This window comes from Botryllus schlosseri, chromosome 12, assembly GCF_051294905.1.
Source record: "Botryllus schlosseri isolate E-star chromosome 12, Bs_hap1, whole genome shotgun sequence".
In the NCBI taxonomy this organism is placed as follows: Eukaryota; Metazoa; Chordata; class Ascidiacea; order Stolidobranchia; family Styelidae; genus Botryllus; species Botryllus schlosseri.
The window spans coordinates 7,158,723-7,173,947 of record NC_137247.1 but is presented as its reverse complement, the minus strand read 5'-3'; the positions used below and the strand labels follow the sequence as shown (position 1 = coordinate 7,173,947).

Below are 15,225 nucleotides of genomic sequence, written 5' to 3'. Positions count from 1 at the left end.
GTTCTCAACTGTCTCTGGCATACGGCACCTGAAAACTGCCAGAGTACTTAGCAGCACCATGGTGGTCTATGACGAAGTACTTCTACATTTTGGAGCACTTTGCTCTTCAAATAATAAATTACGGTATCTTCTATATCTGCGGACATGTCACAAACACTTCTACGGATGGTATCATTTGACACGGAAATCATTTTCAAGTTTACCGTAGCTTTGGTCCCAGAGACTTTCTCCGCTTCCGTGTGAGGTTTCGAATTTTTAGCTATTACCTCTGCGCCCACATGACTAGCCTGCTGCGATCTTGTTGAAACTTCGGTCTGCGCTTATATAATGTTATATGTAACAAGATTTGTTTGACAATAAACTCTGCCCACTACTGCATTGTTAATGTAATTAACCATCGCATCGAAGAGGCCAAGCACAAACGCCACAAACGAATACAGAGGCTTAGAGGCGTATACAAGGATACCAAACGCATTTCTACGCAGATCGTGTAGCACGCGTGACGATAGCAATACCTCAATAGTTCTACTAGGAGGGGCGGTCACCCACAGTTCAATTATAGTTTCAACAAACCGGGATAATAACCTCAGCGGCGGATAAATGTGTTAACTGATTTAATTTGATTAATTTTAATTCTCAATTCACAAATTAATCACCGGTATCATGACGTTGCGTTCCGTGCCTACATTTAACGGCACCGCCGACACGCTTCCTAACAATCGCATTGTGGATGGCTATTGTTTTTGACTCGAATTTGTAAACGTGAACATCACTTCCAAAGCAGTTCATTTCTCGCTGGTGATTAGGGAAGAAGATGAGGATTTTAAAACTGCATTGTCATAAAGGCGCCGCCATGTCTGCTCTTCTCTGCGTTCAATCAACGCAATGTGCGGTACTAAATTCAGCCTTAATGGCAGGATATATATATGTAGGGTAAAGCGAATTAGCGGAGTCGCCGGAGATATTGATTGCGGGCATGAAACTAATTTTATTTGTTAAATGTACAAACTTTACATCGAGCCCGTTTTTGCGAATTGATAGTTTGCTATAGACTAAAATTATTTTGCGCATAATTTCAAAATTTCGAATAAATCTCTCGCGGCACCAGCGCGAGACGTAAACGGCACACCGGTTGAGAACCACTGGATTAGGTGATCTTTTCCCACGTGTACTAATTATGTAAAACGTATCATTCGCGAAACGAGCTTAAGGGGGTGCGCCTGACTTCAGTGGACACCAGCGAGTAGCTGATTCCCAGGGTTGTAATGACTCGAGTCATGACTCGACTCGAGTCCGACTCGAGTCACGATTTTCTGATGACTCCACTTGACTCTACTCTTTTTCTCAAAATACAGAAATGACTCGACTCGAGTCAAATTATGTGACTCGAGATTTAGACGCCCAAGACCGACATTTCATTATAATTTCGAAGAATAGTAAAGTGTCGAGTCATGACTCGAGTCACGATTTTCTGATGACTCCACTTGACTCTACTCTTTTTCTCAAAATACAGAAATGACTCGACTCGAGTCAAATTATGTGACTCGATATTTAGACGCCCAAGACCGACATTTCATTATAATTTCGAAGAATAGTAAAGTAACCAGAATATTGGGATTTCGTCTATTGGTACTGGTACTTGAAAATGCGACCAGAAACTGCTAAAAGTGAGGAAGATGAGTATATGATAAATTCGAACCATTTGATATAACTAAACTGAGGTAAATAAAGGGGTTTTAACTACTTTAACTGGAAACTGAACAGAACAGTCAACACAATGACTTGGACTCGGAATCGAGTCATAATACCATGACTCGAACTCGACCCTCTGCTCGATGACTTGGACTCGGACTTGACTCGATGGTGAATTGAATATGACTCAACTTGACTCGAGTCAAAACTATAAAAGTGAGATTGACTTGTGACTCGGAGCTGTGTGACTTGGTTACAATCCTGCTGATTCCGCTGTCATTCTTCGGAAATCAAATTTTTCGACTTCTTGTATTCTATATTATGCCATTGTTTTTGCATATGTGCCATCTGTTTAAACTACTTTTATTTGGTTTTTCGGTTGATGAAGTACGTATGAATTACTTTTGTTGCTTCTTTCTCTCTCAATCTCATTAGCGATTCCACGGTGCCGATGTGTATATTTAGACTTGACCTCCGACTGACTTGACTATATTTCATATTATTCACTATACTCAACCGTAATCATCGAGGGATATAGGATTGTTATATAAAAATGGAGAGTTGGTGAGATGTGATTATACTTTGTCCGTCGATTAAATGAGACAACAGTCTGATGCTGTTAGGATTTTCTCTTGGTACACCGACTCAAAGGTGGTAGAGAATTTGAAAATCACAACGTAGTAAGTTATTCTTTGTAGTTTCAGAAAGTCTCTCCACAGTATCACTTGAATCAATAAATTTAAGGTTATTTAGGTATGTTTGGTCATTTTCAAAATTCAAACTTCGATTTGGTTACGTAAAGATTGATTTGTGGCCTATGGAAAACACATAAAAAGAGAAAGATAAGTTTACTACCATTCACACAATGGTATTGCTTCCGGACGGAGGAGTTAGTCCGGTATCAATAAAGGATAGGATGAAATCTGCAGTTTGAGCCAAATTTGTGCAGAACCACGGAACCGGAAAGCGTACAGCCGGGCAATAAAGCAACTTTCTAAAATCCACTGGATCTTTTCTGGTACCCTTCGGTACGACGACTTACACCCTCCCGGGGAAAAAAGATTTATATCATTCCAGCTTCCGACATTGTCGAAATCTCGAAATCTCGAAACCTGGATTCTGTCGCTATAGGTTTGGTCTCGGGATCGATAAGTTGGAAGAACCTCGGAATATTTGCATGAAACATTTTCATGAATCCCATCTCCCAGATTCATATCGGCAAATATAGATTGGAAAAGACACCAAAACGAATGTTATGGTTCTCGCTTCCGGCAATTTTGAGGTATACTACCACAGGGCCACGCATTGCGGTTGCCGCATCATTAGATGTCAGCCTGTCAGTCAGCTCACATGGTGTAATCGACCACTGCAACCTTAACGCTACCATATACTGGATATAGTTCTATGTTCTAGTTTGGCCCCGGATGCAATAGCGGATCAATGTCCTCGACTCCCACGCTAATAATAATATTTGCTCCGTTCGAAGAGATTGTGATTCTAGCAATAAGCAACCCAAAATGTCTGCGTAACGAATCGTTATTACCGGTTTCGTTGGAATAAAGCGAATTAAGTCGTACCTTTTGATATTCCCCATCTTCTCGCATACAAAGCACCCAGCTTCCTTAGCGGGGCAGAATCTCTGTCGAACACATGACGAGTACCGCAACAAAAAGTATTCTTTTGAGACTTTCAAGTCTCCAATGTTGCAGCAACAACCGTGTAAAACGGATCTGTTTTAGTCTTGGGTGCGAAGTCATCACCGCTATCGGCATGGCGGAGAGATAATGTATCTATCGAGGTTAAAGCACCAGGATGTGGTTCTGGGATCGGCATGGCGGAGAGATAATGTATCTGTCGAGGTTAAAGCATCAGGCTGTGGTTCTGGGAAATCTTTTTGATTTTTTTCTGAAGTATCAGCAACCTGGATCGTCTTTTAGGGCGAGGTCCTCGTACTCGAGCAACCTTTGCCGAATGCCTGAAGACCGCAATCTGGTAATCATTGCATTCATTACGGGTTCTTCCTTGCATTGTTTCGCCGAAAAGCCAGTAAAATCACACTGCGCATAACAAGGACAGGGAAACTCTGAGTGTATTCAGATAAATAGCCGATAGATGCTGATTCCCGATGGCCACTTCATGGCCTGCGTTCCTTCTCTACGTATAAGCCCACAAGAGGTGTGATGGTGCCAGCGAAAAGGATTCATCCGATAAGTGTCCGGTAAATAGCGAAGATACTGAGACTCTCGATAAATGGATCTTCAGCTCCGCTAGAAGCATCGACTGAACTTAGATGCACCTCTATCATGACCACACAGTGCTTGAACTCCTAGTCAGCATCATCATTCCTTTGCATAGCTTTCAACACGGGAACACGATTTGACACCTGGTTCGGGACCATCGAAGTCCTTTTCAGTTAATAAATTGTGATGACCTTTATTACAAGATGTATCCGACGCTTTCAATAAAAAGAGTAGATCGGTAATCAAGTAATAATTTGTATTAAATTAAAGGACGAGACAATCGGGCACAGGAATTTACCACACTGTACACGCGAGGCTGCAGCATACACTTGCGACGCGCTCAAAAGATCTTGCAACGTCTCTTGGTTGATACTTCGTTACCAGAGATTCATATCTAGCATGTGCAAAACAGCCGACCACGTTGAGTGTTGAAACATCAGATGACAATGATGAATACCGGAGCCGCGTTCAACAGCAACTCTTCAGAACAACAGAGCTCTCAAAGTGTTGGTGTTAAGAAATGGTAACATAGGCTACGCTGTGGTTGCTAGGAAAGATCAGGAGATAAGAATACTGTTTGTTGCAAGATGTCCCTGCGAGCAATCCTTTCGAGCAATCCCAAGGATGTGGGACATAACGATAAAGAAAATAAACGGACTTTGCTGCGAAAATGACATAAGAGTTGCACTTGTCAAGGCGAAGCTGTGCAATTCGAACTGATCGCTGAAAGACAAAGCAGAAGTCGCACTGATCTGCAGTAAATATTCTTTATTTTGTTGTTTATTTGCAATTCGAAAATCATGTTCGAGTGGTTTAGTTTTTGAAATTTGATGTTGATCGATGTGAATTTAGTGTACCATACAATATATATATATATACCTCTGACTGTTCTGGATTTATATATTACTTACAGTTCGTGAATGAGCTTGCGCATATGACACTGCAACTGCGATATAGCTTTACTCCACAAGGAATTGACATCTAGCTATAAAGAGTTCTGAAGAATCAAAATCGCAAATTAATCTTTAATCGCACCTTCGATTGGCCGGCACAATTGCCTTCTTTCTCGAAAACTTGTGCATCACTTCACTATACCACATCCATTTACCGCGGGTACAACAGATGACTCCGCTAACTCGCTAATAACAAATTGTGGTATCGCGAGTTCTTAAACCAATGGTTTTCCTGTGCCATTTCAGTTCTTTCAAGTTGAATAACCTTACTAATAGTCGATTATGAATATATTTACGGTCGATATTTTATGTATTTATATATTTGATCAAAACATGACAATGATGAATTTAGAGTAGCAAAAAAAAAAATTGATACTGATTTCATTTCATTTTGTATACCTTGCATTTCGATTTCATACCGTGTCGTTAATAATATATTCACCATGTCATTAATTATTATACATCAATGATAAACACCATAATAAATTTGCTGAAATACCAAAATTACTCGATTGCTTTCCGTATTTCACATTCCAGGACTACAAAATCAGTGATGCCTATTAGCCTATTATATATTTCGTGAAGGTGGTGTGCATCTGCACAGAGCTGGTCTAGGTAGTCATTTATGATTCTCAAGTATACAGTAATCCAGAAAACTTAAACTCGATGGCAATAGTAATAGCGATTATCAAGATCATTCAAATCGTTTGAAACGTAAGACATAGAAAACGAATGGCATGAAAATTACTCGAGTTTGAGGAAACAGATGTGGTCGAGGTCTTGCAGACTTTTGTCGGTCAATCGTCGATGACCAGCATATTTTGCAAAAATTATCCAAACACTTATTACTTGACAAGATATTGAATGTAACAAGGGAATAGTTCTTCCACTTCCAAAACTGTTGAAGAAAAGGTATAGAAGTAGTCTCAAGTTCTCAACACATACCCATTAAGTACAAACTGGAAATATATCAAATATAATTGAATACTCTGAACAAGTACAGGTACTTCGTTACTGACAACTACATTGCTGGGAATTGAGACGAATACAATGTTACAAATAAAACACCACTTTACAAAAATGATGTTTCGGAAAACTGAGCCTAAAGAGGACTTACATTTGAAGTTAATCGGTTTCACCCCAACATTGCACGCCATATGAATGAATGAACGACACGAAATGAATTATGCATTACGATTTTGCAGAAAAACATTTGACAAGTGGCCATCCTATCCGGCTCCATACCTAGTCGGCGAATTGGCAAAACAAGGATTTTTCTATCTTGGAAATTTGGACAGGACGCAGTGCTTTTCATGTTCCGGCGTCCTGCGCAACTGGGCGCCTAACGATGACGTATCGGATCAGCATAAGACACACTTCAGTAATTGCAGGTAAGACAACATAGTGAATCGAATCAGTAATCGGTATTGGCCTGATGCGTGGATCTACCTGAACAAAACGACACCTATGGTGTATATCTGTAAGTGAATGTGTTCTCTTTATGTTTTGCCGTTATAGTTAGAGAATCAGCTTTTATTGCGTCAAGTGCGTAGAGATAACTAATTTATTTTTGCTCCAATGCAACTGTGGCTATATAGTAATGGCACACTCCCCGATCCTAAAATATTTTGTGAATCACCTCGCAAACGCCTCCTCAAAATATATAGGGTAGGCGAGTAAACGGAACTTGGATCGACCTGCATGACATTTGATCCTGGGTATATTGCATCGATGCTGTGTTGGCGTCCAGTTGAAATATATCAGTAGGCTACATCTTCGATACGCACACCATAGTGCCCGAATGCCTTCTCTTAGCTGGTAACCGCACGGTTGTCTGGATTATGTCATCATCAGAAATTATTTCTGTAATTCCAATTTTTTCGAAATTGCAATGAACGTAGTTGTGACATGAGCTGATAATATATGCTAGGTTGACCGACTTCGCAATGATCCCAAGCCGGAGGGCTAGTATTTCGGAACTTACATAAATCGATTGCCTCAAGCTCGATTTCGTCGTTACAGGTGTTGAAATCGCCGACAGTTTGAGGGAAATGGAGGAAGCCGTGCCCCGTAAGCAATGTTTAAAGAACAAGATCGAATTCACCCTGATTCCATGCGGGCTCCCTTGTCTTTGCGTGCATGGGCTGCGCGGCTAATATCACACGTTATATCATCATCCAGGGCAGACTAGCAGAGTACATTAAGGTCTACAGGGCATGTCGGGGCAGCAGGCGTATCCTGACTTTCAAAGTTATGTTCCTCAGTTATACCATAGTAGCATGTAGCGTGTATCAAGTCACTATACCCACTATGATAAGTAAAATGTCACTTGTCTTCAGTCAATCGAATGATTCTGAAGCTCGGCCGCCTGTCGTCGCTGATTGCCTTAGGCATTACGGACCAGACGGAAAAGGTGGGAGGTAACCCGCACGTGGTCTTTTCTGCTTCGGCGAATGACGTCCACATTCAGAGAATTTTCAAGACAAACGTTGAAAGTCATGCAGTACTCTGCCAAACTTGAATGTTATTGGTGAAATAACCATGGATATCCCCACCAGTTCAGACTCACATGCCCTTTCTATTACCAATGAGAGTCACTCGAACAACATGCAACAAAAAATAGCAATATATATTGCTAGGATGTCAATTAGCTCTGTGACCAGACTCAAAATACTCCTGTTACCCACTAGTTAAGACTTACTGCTGTTAATGCCTTACTCAGCGTTCCACACACTTGAATAATGAATGAAGTGACTGTGGGTTTTTGACAGTCTACTTCGATATTGTGATGCTTAGATATGTGGGAAGTTGAGGGATGCGATGTATTGTATTGGCCAGCATATGACTAACATACCGATCCCGGGTGGAAGAAAGAGAGCAAGGTAGGAAGGAAGTATGTGAAGATATCCCAGATATTGGATAAGCAGAAGAATATATTATAACAGAAGGCTTGTGGAAGAGGTTAATCCGCTGCGACAACCATTTTGAAGATGTTTTGAGATAAAGAGGAATAGCGTCCCATGATTTAGAAATGACTTAGTTATAGGCACTTGATCATTATATATATATATACCCAAGACGCATCCAGCTTCGATTGCGTTGAAGGATTTTATCAACCCATCTTCAATATCATTTATCGCATATAAACATCGGCGTGATTTTAACCATTTATCGAATCGTCATTCAAAATCAGGATCCTACCTGTGAAATTATCGTTTTCCAGATTCGCCAAAGGCGAATACGCAGGCAACGTGGCCATGTCCGACTCGGAGAGATCCGAATTGGACGAAGAGTATCGACGGAAAATCGAAAGTCTTACAACGAACAGAGGCGAGCCGCCGGATCCGTCTCCGGAAGAACAACGTCGACTGATGGAGCGATTTCCTTGTCGCAATCCGATGAACCCTCATATGGCGTCACTGCAACAGAGAATATCCACGTTCGATAGTCGCTGGCCGAGGCAAAGAATTCATGCGCCGGTCGAACAGATTGCGAAATCGGGCATGTTCTTTCTAGGTATGGGACACTTGTCGTAGTGCTTTCCTGATATCCGTCTATACTATAGATTTAATTTGCGCAGAGGCCGTCTGTGACGACGTTCTCAAGTAGATTTCACCTACTTGCACTACTTACTGAAGTCTTTACGTTTTTAGACTAATACTCCCACTTCTACTTCATCAATTGTTTAAGAAAAACTACTTTTTTTACAATTTGAATATTGAAAAGTAGACAACAGTTTCGGGTTACGTTTGCACCACTTTTAGGGGTGAGACGGAATATATTTTCGAAAATTTCTATATTTGTAGTGGCGTTAGTCATTTCGCGAAGGTAATTTTGCGAAGGAGATTTCGCAAAATTGACGTCTTGTAATTTCAAAAGTATCTACCTCAAGTTGACAACTAAAAGTATGCGATCGATCACCCACGTCTACTTATTGAAGTTACTTACTTGAGAACTTTTCATACTATTCACTTTTACCTTCACATGAAGTATTTTTGACACGTCTCGAAAGTTGCTACTTCTACTTGAATCACTACGCTGCCTCCACTCATACCAGAGTAGAAACGATGAGTGGATTAATTACCTCTGCATTAATGTGTGAAAACTCTGACTCAAAACGTTGTTTCGCCTCTAAAGGAGAGTCCGATAAGACGAAGTGCTTCTATTGCAACGGCGGTCTCCAAAATTGGGATCGCGACGATGAGCCGTGGACCGAACATGCCAAGTGGTTTCCGGGGTGAGTAGTAATGTTTTCGTGCCTTGTAAAACGGATGTCGAATGACTGTGACCGAAGCACCAATGGTCCGGCATTGGCCACGTGCTGCCAGAGGTTAATATTGCCTCTAGCCGGCTGATCAGTCCGTCAAAGCGTTTTGACGCATCCATCCGGGCACAGCGCCACACTCGACCGACTGACCGGATGACCTTGGACCACCGATGAACAAATATCACTGACTTAATGTAAGCAGTTCAAGCAGACACTTATCCTTTCACTACTAACCGTCAGTATAACGTCTGGCAGATTGAGAGTGCATATGGGACGACAAACGTATTCTATGAACAGTTAATACATTTCAACCACATTTCAACATCATGAAATCGACCATAAAATCTCATATATATATATATATATATATGCATCCCTTGTTTCAAAGTATTTCGATTGGAACTATTCGCATCCAATTACGAATAAAATGCGTAATCCCATTTTTCTGCTATTACATTTATTGTAAGTCCGAATAACGTTTTGTATGTTCAATTTGCCTACTGTCACGGGCAAGAACTATTGGACAAGGTAAATTGCAACAAAGTGTTGTTACCTCGTAGCCACTACCACCACCGGGAATTCCAATCTCTGAATAAACATAAATTATGATTGCTTTTGTTTTGTTTTTATTACACACAATATTGGCGCTTATCGCCTATAACAGCGGAGCTCAAACTCTTAAAGACACTTCCCCTTTATGATAGTGAAACATTTCGCGCCTCCCTTATCGTAATATTAAAAATAGCATATAGAATGCTAGCAACGTCAACAGTTAGTTTGGTGGCATGGAACGTTATGGCTGTTGAAGAGAGAGTTCGCGGATATGAAATTCGGACTAGACTCAGAGCACTAGCCAGGAAACAGAGGTAAATCGCAGAAAAAAATTAGTTGAATGTGGCTTTGCGCCCCCTTCAGATGCTTCCACGCCCCAAAGTGGGTTGCGCCCCCAGTTTGAGAACCACTGGCCTATATGATCATTTTCGTCACCAACAGTAATTATGAATATTCGAATCTGTTTGTAGTGCAGATAGCTTTTATTGCAGCGAAATATACCATTCATTGTGATCCAATACTGTGCGACAGTTACAGTGTTCACTGTTCAGCACTTTCCTTACCCCAAATATCAAGCATCTATTGGATAATTCGCTTCGAAATCGGATAATCACTCACTGGCATATTGGACACAAGGAGAGATGTATTATTGGATTTATACGTATAGTTCTGCAAGTTGCGAACGGATTGTGAGATTGGAGATATCAGATGCGACATCTTAACTTTTCTATTGAAAGGACGAACAAAAACAAGATTTACCTACAATTTCGGACCAACGTTTTACCAAGCAAGATCGTTACATACATTGCAAATAGCAGGTCAATATCGTTTTAGATGCGAGTTCGTTTTGCGAATGAAAGGAGTCGAATTCGTGCGTCGCTTAAGAGATGTGCATCCCAATCTCAATCGACCGTCCATAAGAAACGCAATATCCCTTGACGTACCGCCGAACGAAATACGTCGCAATCCACGGAATCCACCTGCGGAGCGTATCAATATGATAGAGCTGGAGAACATGGGATTCACGAGAAGTCAAATTGAAAGAGCCATCAGCAGGTATTATGAAGGCTCGCAAAACCATGATGAGGAACACGCCGGAAATATAAACAAATTCCTGGCGCCTGCCTCCAGAAATACACATGATCTTGAACTTGGTGAAGAAAAAGGAATTCTATTCTGCCAAATCGTCACGATTTACGAAGCAATTCATGGGCACGTGTTACGTTCATAAAATCTTTAACCTGACCAAATTGTATTCGATAGACGTATCTATTGAACGAGTTCTATGTGCTATCGCAACTGCATGTGATTATGGCTACTTGGTGATCATCATAATGAGTGTTTGGGTTTAAAAGTATCCATATGGAATCGAAAAGCTGTCTGGATTATCGACTTTGGTTAATAATCTGTAAGTCAGATCTTCTTTAAATCGCGATGAGCTTCGGGATTTTGCACTTCCAAGTGTAAGTCGATAAATGCTAGCCGTCAATTAAAATTACTTACGAACTTGAAAGTGGATAGTACGGCGTTCTCTTTCTATATCTGGCACTGTAAATGCAGTTGTAAAAAATCAAGAAAACTGGTAAGCAATGGAATCTTGATGGCTCCAAATGAGGCGACAGCGACAAAATTTATCTTGCATTGTTTATTCGCAGGCGTGGAAATACTCGATTCAATACTGAGGATATTGTGCAAGACCTGCTGGAACCTGAAGATGAAATGCCAATCGAATCACCCACGCCAACGTTGCGGCAACCGACAAGTATGTATCAGCAAGCGATTTCAGCTAATGCAGGACAGAAACGCGAAGGGACACCCGCGAACAGCGTGACGGTTAAGAAAACGCGAACGTCATCCATTTCGGAATCGGCATCAGGTAAGTTTATACAATAGTATTTGAATACATATGCTCTTCAAATACATTCGATTGCTCACCGTTGTGTCGATTATGGAGTTGAGCATTGAGGTACAAGTGAGATCAAACATATACTTCTGTTTTACGTAATTCCTAGCTCTGTCGCATTGATAATTCCAATATGTGCACTTGAGCAGGCTTCTATCAAATCATAATCACCCCTGATGAGGCAGCGAACCTGGCATCGCGTGATCGGCTCAAGGAAGAAGGAAGTAAACCCATCAAATGTTCTAGTTCGTGTCAACTGTAACACTTTTCATAATAGCGCATTGTGCCAATGAATGCACATATTGCTACTAGATAGACCCATGCGCGGAGAACACGAATTCGCGCTGGGTCACAAGACACACTATCATACTCTGAAATAAAGAATCAGCTTAGGACTTAGTAGTAATGACTTTTGGTATCCGTTTGGCGTGCGTACATTATGGTCGATATGTCAGGGATTCAGACACGCAATGTATTCGCCGATCTAATGGTTATGTCAGCTGATTGCAAATTGAGCAAAACTCTGTACGTAATCGATATACTTGGCGTTCCATACCGAATATCGAGAGAAGGGATGATATGGATGTGCAAAAGCAAAACCTCATAGCTAAGTCTTACCACTGGCAGATATACCGGGTGCTGTATTCCACCCACGCGTAACAATACCTCAGTCCGCCGGTTTATGTCATGTGCTACACCCAATTCAGCGCAATTTATCAGGCTCTGACAGGGTTTGCGAATATCTACAAACATGTGGTCTGTCCTTGGGGACTTTCCATGCGGACGCAATTGGAAATAGGAAATTGCAATGCACGTAATTATGACATGAGCTGATATTAAAGACTCGGTTGCTTGACTTGGCTATGATTCCAAGTTAGAATGTTTATATTTAAACATGCGATCTCGAAACTGTCGTAAAATAAATACATTAAGCCCCACTTCGTCGTTACAGGTGTTGAAATCGCCGACAGTTTGAGAGAAATGGAGGAAGCCGTGCTTTGTAAGCAATGTAAAAAGAACAAGAGCGAGATCACCCTGATTCCATGCGGGCACCTCTGTCTTTGCGAGGGCTGCGCTGCTAATGCCACGCGTTGTATCATCTGCAAGGGTAGAATAACAGAAAAGATCAAGGTCTACAGGGCTTGACGGTGCGCGCACGACAAGCGTTTCCAGAGCTTCAAAGTATTGTCCCCCAATTATACCTTAATAACATGTAGAATGTATCAAATCACTATACCCACTATAATCAGTGAAATATCACTTGTTGTAATTGAAATGAATGCCTTTGGAGCTCTGGCGCCTGTCGTCGCAGACCGCCTCAGGGGTAACGGACCAGACGGAAAAGAGGGAGGTAACCTGCACGTGGTCTTTTCTGCTTCGACCAATCACCTCCGCGCGCGGGGAAATTTTTAAGAAAAACGTTGTCGTACAATTCTCTGCGAAACTTGAATATTGTTGGCGAAATACCACTTGGTAGCAGTACCAGTTCAGACACTCGTACCCTTTCTATTTTGGACACTGTTGATGACGACGATGTAAACTTATACAGCGGGTCGGCTGTGATTCGACAACTATTGACTGTGGCCAATTATGAATGAAATGAAATTCGAAGCCGAAGAGTCCACGACGGTTTGACCAAGAGATCAAGTCCACTCGGTACCATCTTTATTCCTCCTCAATCTCCTCCCTATGACGCTTTCTTGCGACGGGAACGTGATCGCAATAACCCAAGCATTATTCAGACGTATATGCCCGTATACACTCGCTGTTATCGCGCCTATTAAAGTCGATGGCAATAGTATACTAGTACCGGGATACTCAACGGCCGGACCTTATCAGTTTTGAATCTGAATCTTATCCGACTCAGTAGTGATCTATATCTATATCTATATATATTTTTTGACAAAACCAACTCCGTTATCTTCGATTAGCAAAAACAAAGTGCCTTGTTTTTATTCTTTCTGTTCAGCTCTTCTGACCGCGTTTTCTGTTTGATTTTAAAGAGTAGATTTCTCACAAGACCAGTGAAAACCTTCATCACTCCCTTAAGCTCTCTTTCACCCCTTCAGAACCACTATTTAAAGAACCATCAATATATAACAAAATGCCAACTCTCTCACTGGCCGTGACTAATAAAACAATCAACACGATTCCTCATTGGTTTTGCTAATAACGCGTCACCGGAAATCCGGAATTTGTATATAGCTATAGCGTTCGGTTGACTGCAAATTATTTCATGATTGTTATGCGATGCCGGACCTAAAACAAATTTTAAACATTTGTAACCTGATCTTTGTTAAAAATTGTACGGTATCCTTGTAACCATCCTATTTGATACGCAAATGCACCTCGAGCCTCGAGCGCCACACGAAAACGGTGGAAATGCCATCAATGATACCTAATACATTTATAAATCATGTAAATGCTGTCCGTCCATTGTAATCAATTTTCATCCGCAGATATTGATATTTTCAGCTTGCGAGTATTACTAAAAATGAAACCAGGGTTTTGATCCAAATTGTTTTCAATACGCTAGCTCCCAAATGTGAGGCTTAATCGAGTTGGAATAAGCAAAGTGTTGCTTATACAACAGCGATTCGACAACTGGATTTAGTAATCCATTCACCCGTGGTATATCAGACCAGATCCTATTCCTCAGAGTTGCACCAAGATATAAAATCAAATGCAATATTTTGATCCAAATGATGCCTGCATGTAAGGACGTAGGAAGGTATACAACACATTTAGGCACGCATAATATTTTTAACTGCGATATAATTCTGAATTAGGTTCTGTTGTGTGGGACGTTTATGGTGTGAATACTCACATTTTTTTTCATTTAGAGTGTATAGAATATTCACTTGTAAATTTATCATCTGTTGATTTCAACATGAAGACCCTCGTTCCATGTGATTGCATTTCGAAATGTGATAAAGCGAGATCACCATCCGTAAAAGCTCCATCACTTCAACGTTCAAATATTATGATACTTTCCGTCGATGTTCATGAATAATTGAATTTAAATATTTTTTTCACTCAAAACATCACCAATTTTCATATTTATTGTTCAAAAATACAGCGCGAAGGGTGAGTTGAGGCACAAGTGCGCAATTCTCCAGAAACAATTTGGAATTTATAATAACTACAGTATCAATCAAATGCTATTGTGCGCACTGATTCTGAAAATCCGCATATTAACAATGTCAAAGCACTAGAACCCCCTCAATTTCGCCAAGGAAGGTGAAATTATATTTTATTACATACAATGTCAGCGCATAGACGCAATAGCCAGTTGAACCACAATCGCATCTCACTCACTCACAATGAAATAATTCTTCGATTTTCTTTTCGTCTTTCTTTGAGCAATATGTATTAAATAACTGAATATTTCACTAAAGAAGTAAAACATTGAATTATGTATTGTAGGATTGCAACGGCTATCAGGGTGTAAAGATACGCTCTCGCCTACCCGCTTTGTATTACCGTTGCTATTCAGATATTTGCGTATATTTGTCAGTTACTTTGCATGTGTGTGTGTATGTGCGTGGGCGTGGGTGGGGGCGGGGTTAATGCCTCACCAGCCCTGAACCTCGACACATGTCACTGGTAATGGGTGTA

At 40.9% G+C, this 15,225-nt stretch overlaps 1 protein-coding gene across 4 annotated transcripts in view; it reads left to right on the top strand.

Moving 5' to 3' along the window:
• Positions 1 to 13,505, top strand: part of LOC145451795 (baculoviral IAP repeat-containing protein 7-like) — a 46,414-nt gene extending 32,909 nt beyond the window's left edge. For all 4 annotated transcript variants that reach the window (XM_080330029.1, XM_080330028.1, XM_080330030.1 and 1 more), the window contains 6 exons: positions 6,091 to 6,276; positions 8,109 to 8,401; positions 9,023 to 9,122; positions 10,539 to 10,760; positions 11,360 to 11,580; positions 12,560 to 13,505. In XM_080330029.1, the coding sequence (XP_080186155.1) occupies positions 6,091 to 6,276; positions 8,109 to 8,401; positions 9,023 to 9,122; positions 10,539 to 10,760; positions 11,360 to 11,580; positions 12,560 to 12,753 (1,216 nt within the window). In that variant the 3' untranslated portion in view covers positions 12,754 to 13,505. The remainder of the gene's footprint in view (positions 1 to 6,090; positions 6,277 to 8,108; positions 8,402 to 9,022; positions 9,123 to 10,538; positions 10,761 to 11,359; positions 11,581 to 12,559) is intronic.
• Positions 13,506 to 15,225: the final 1,720 nt, after the last annotated feature.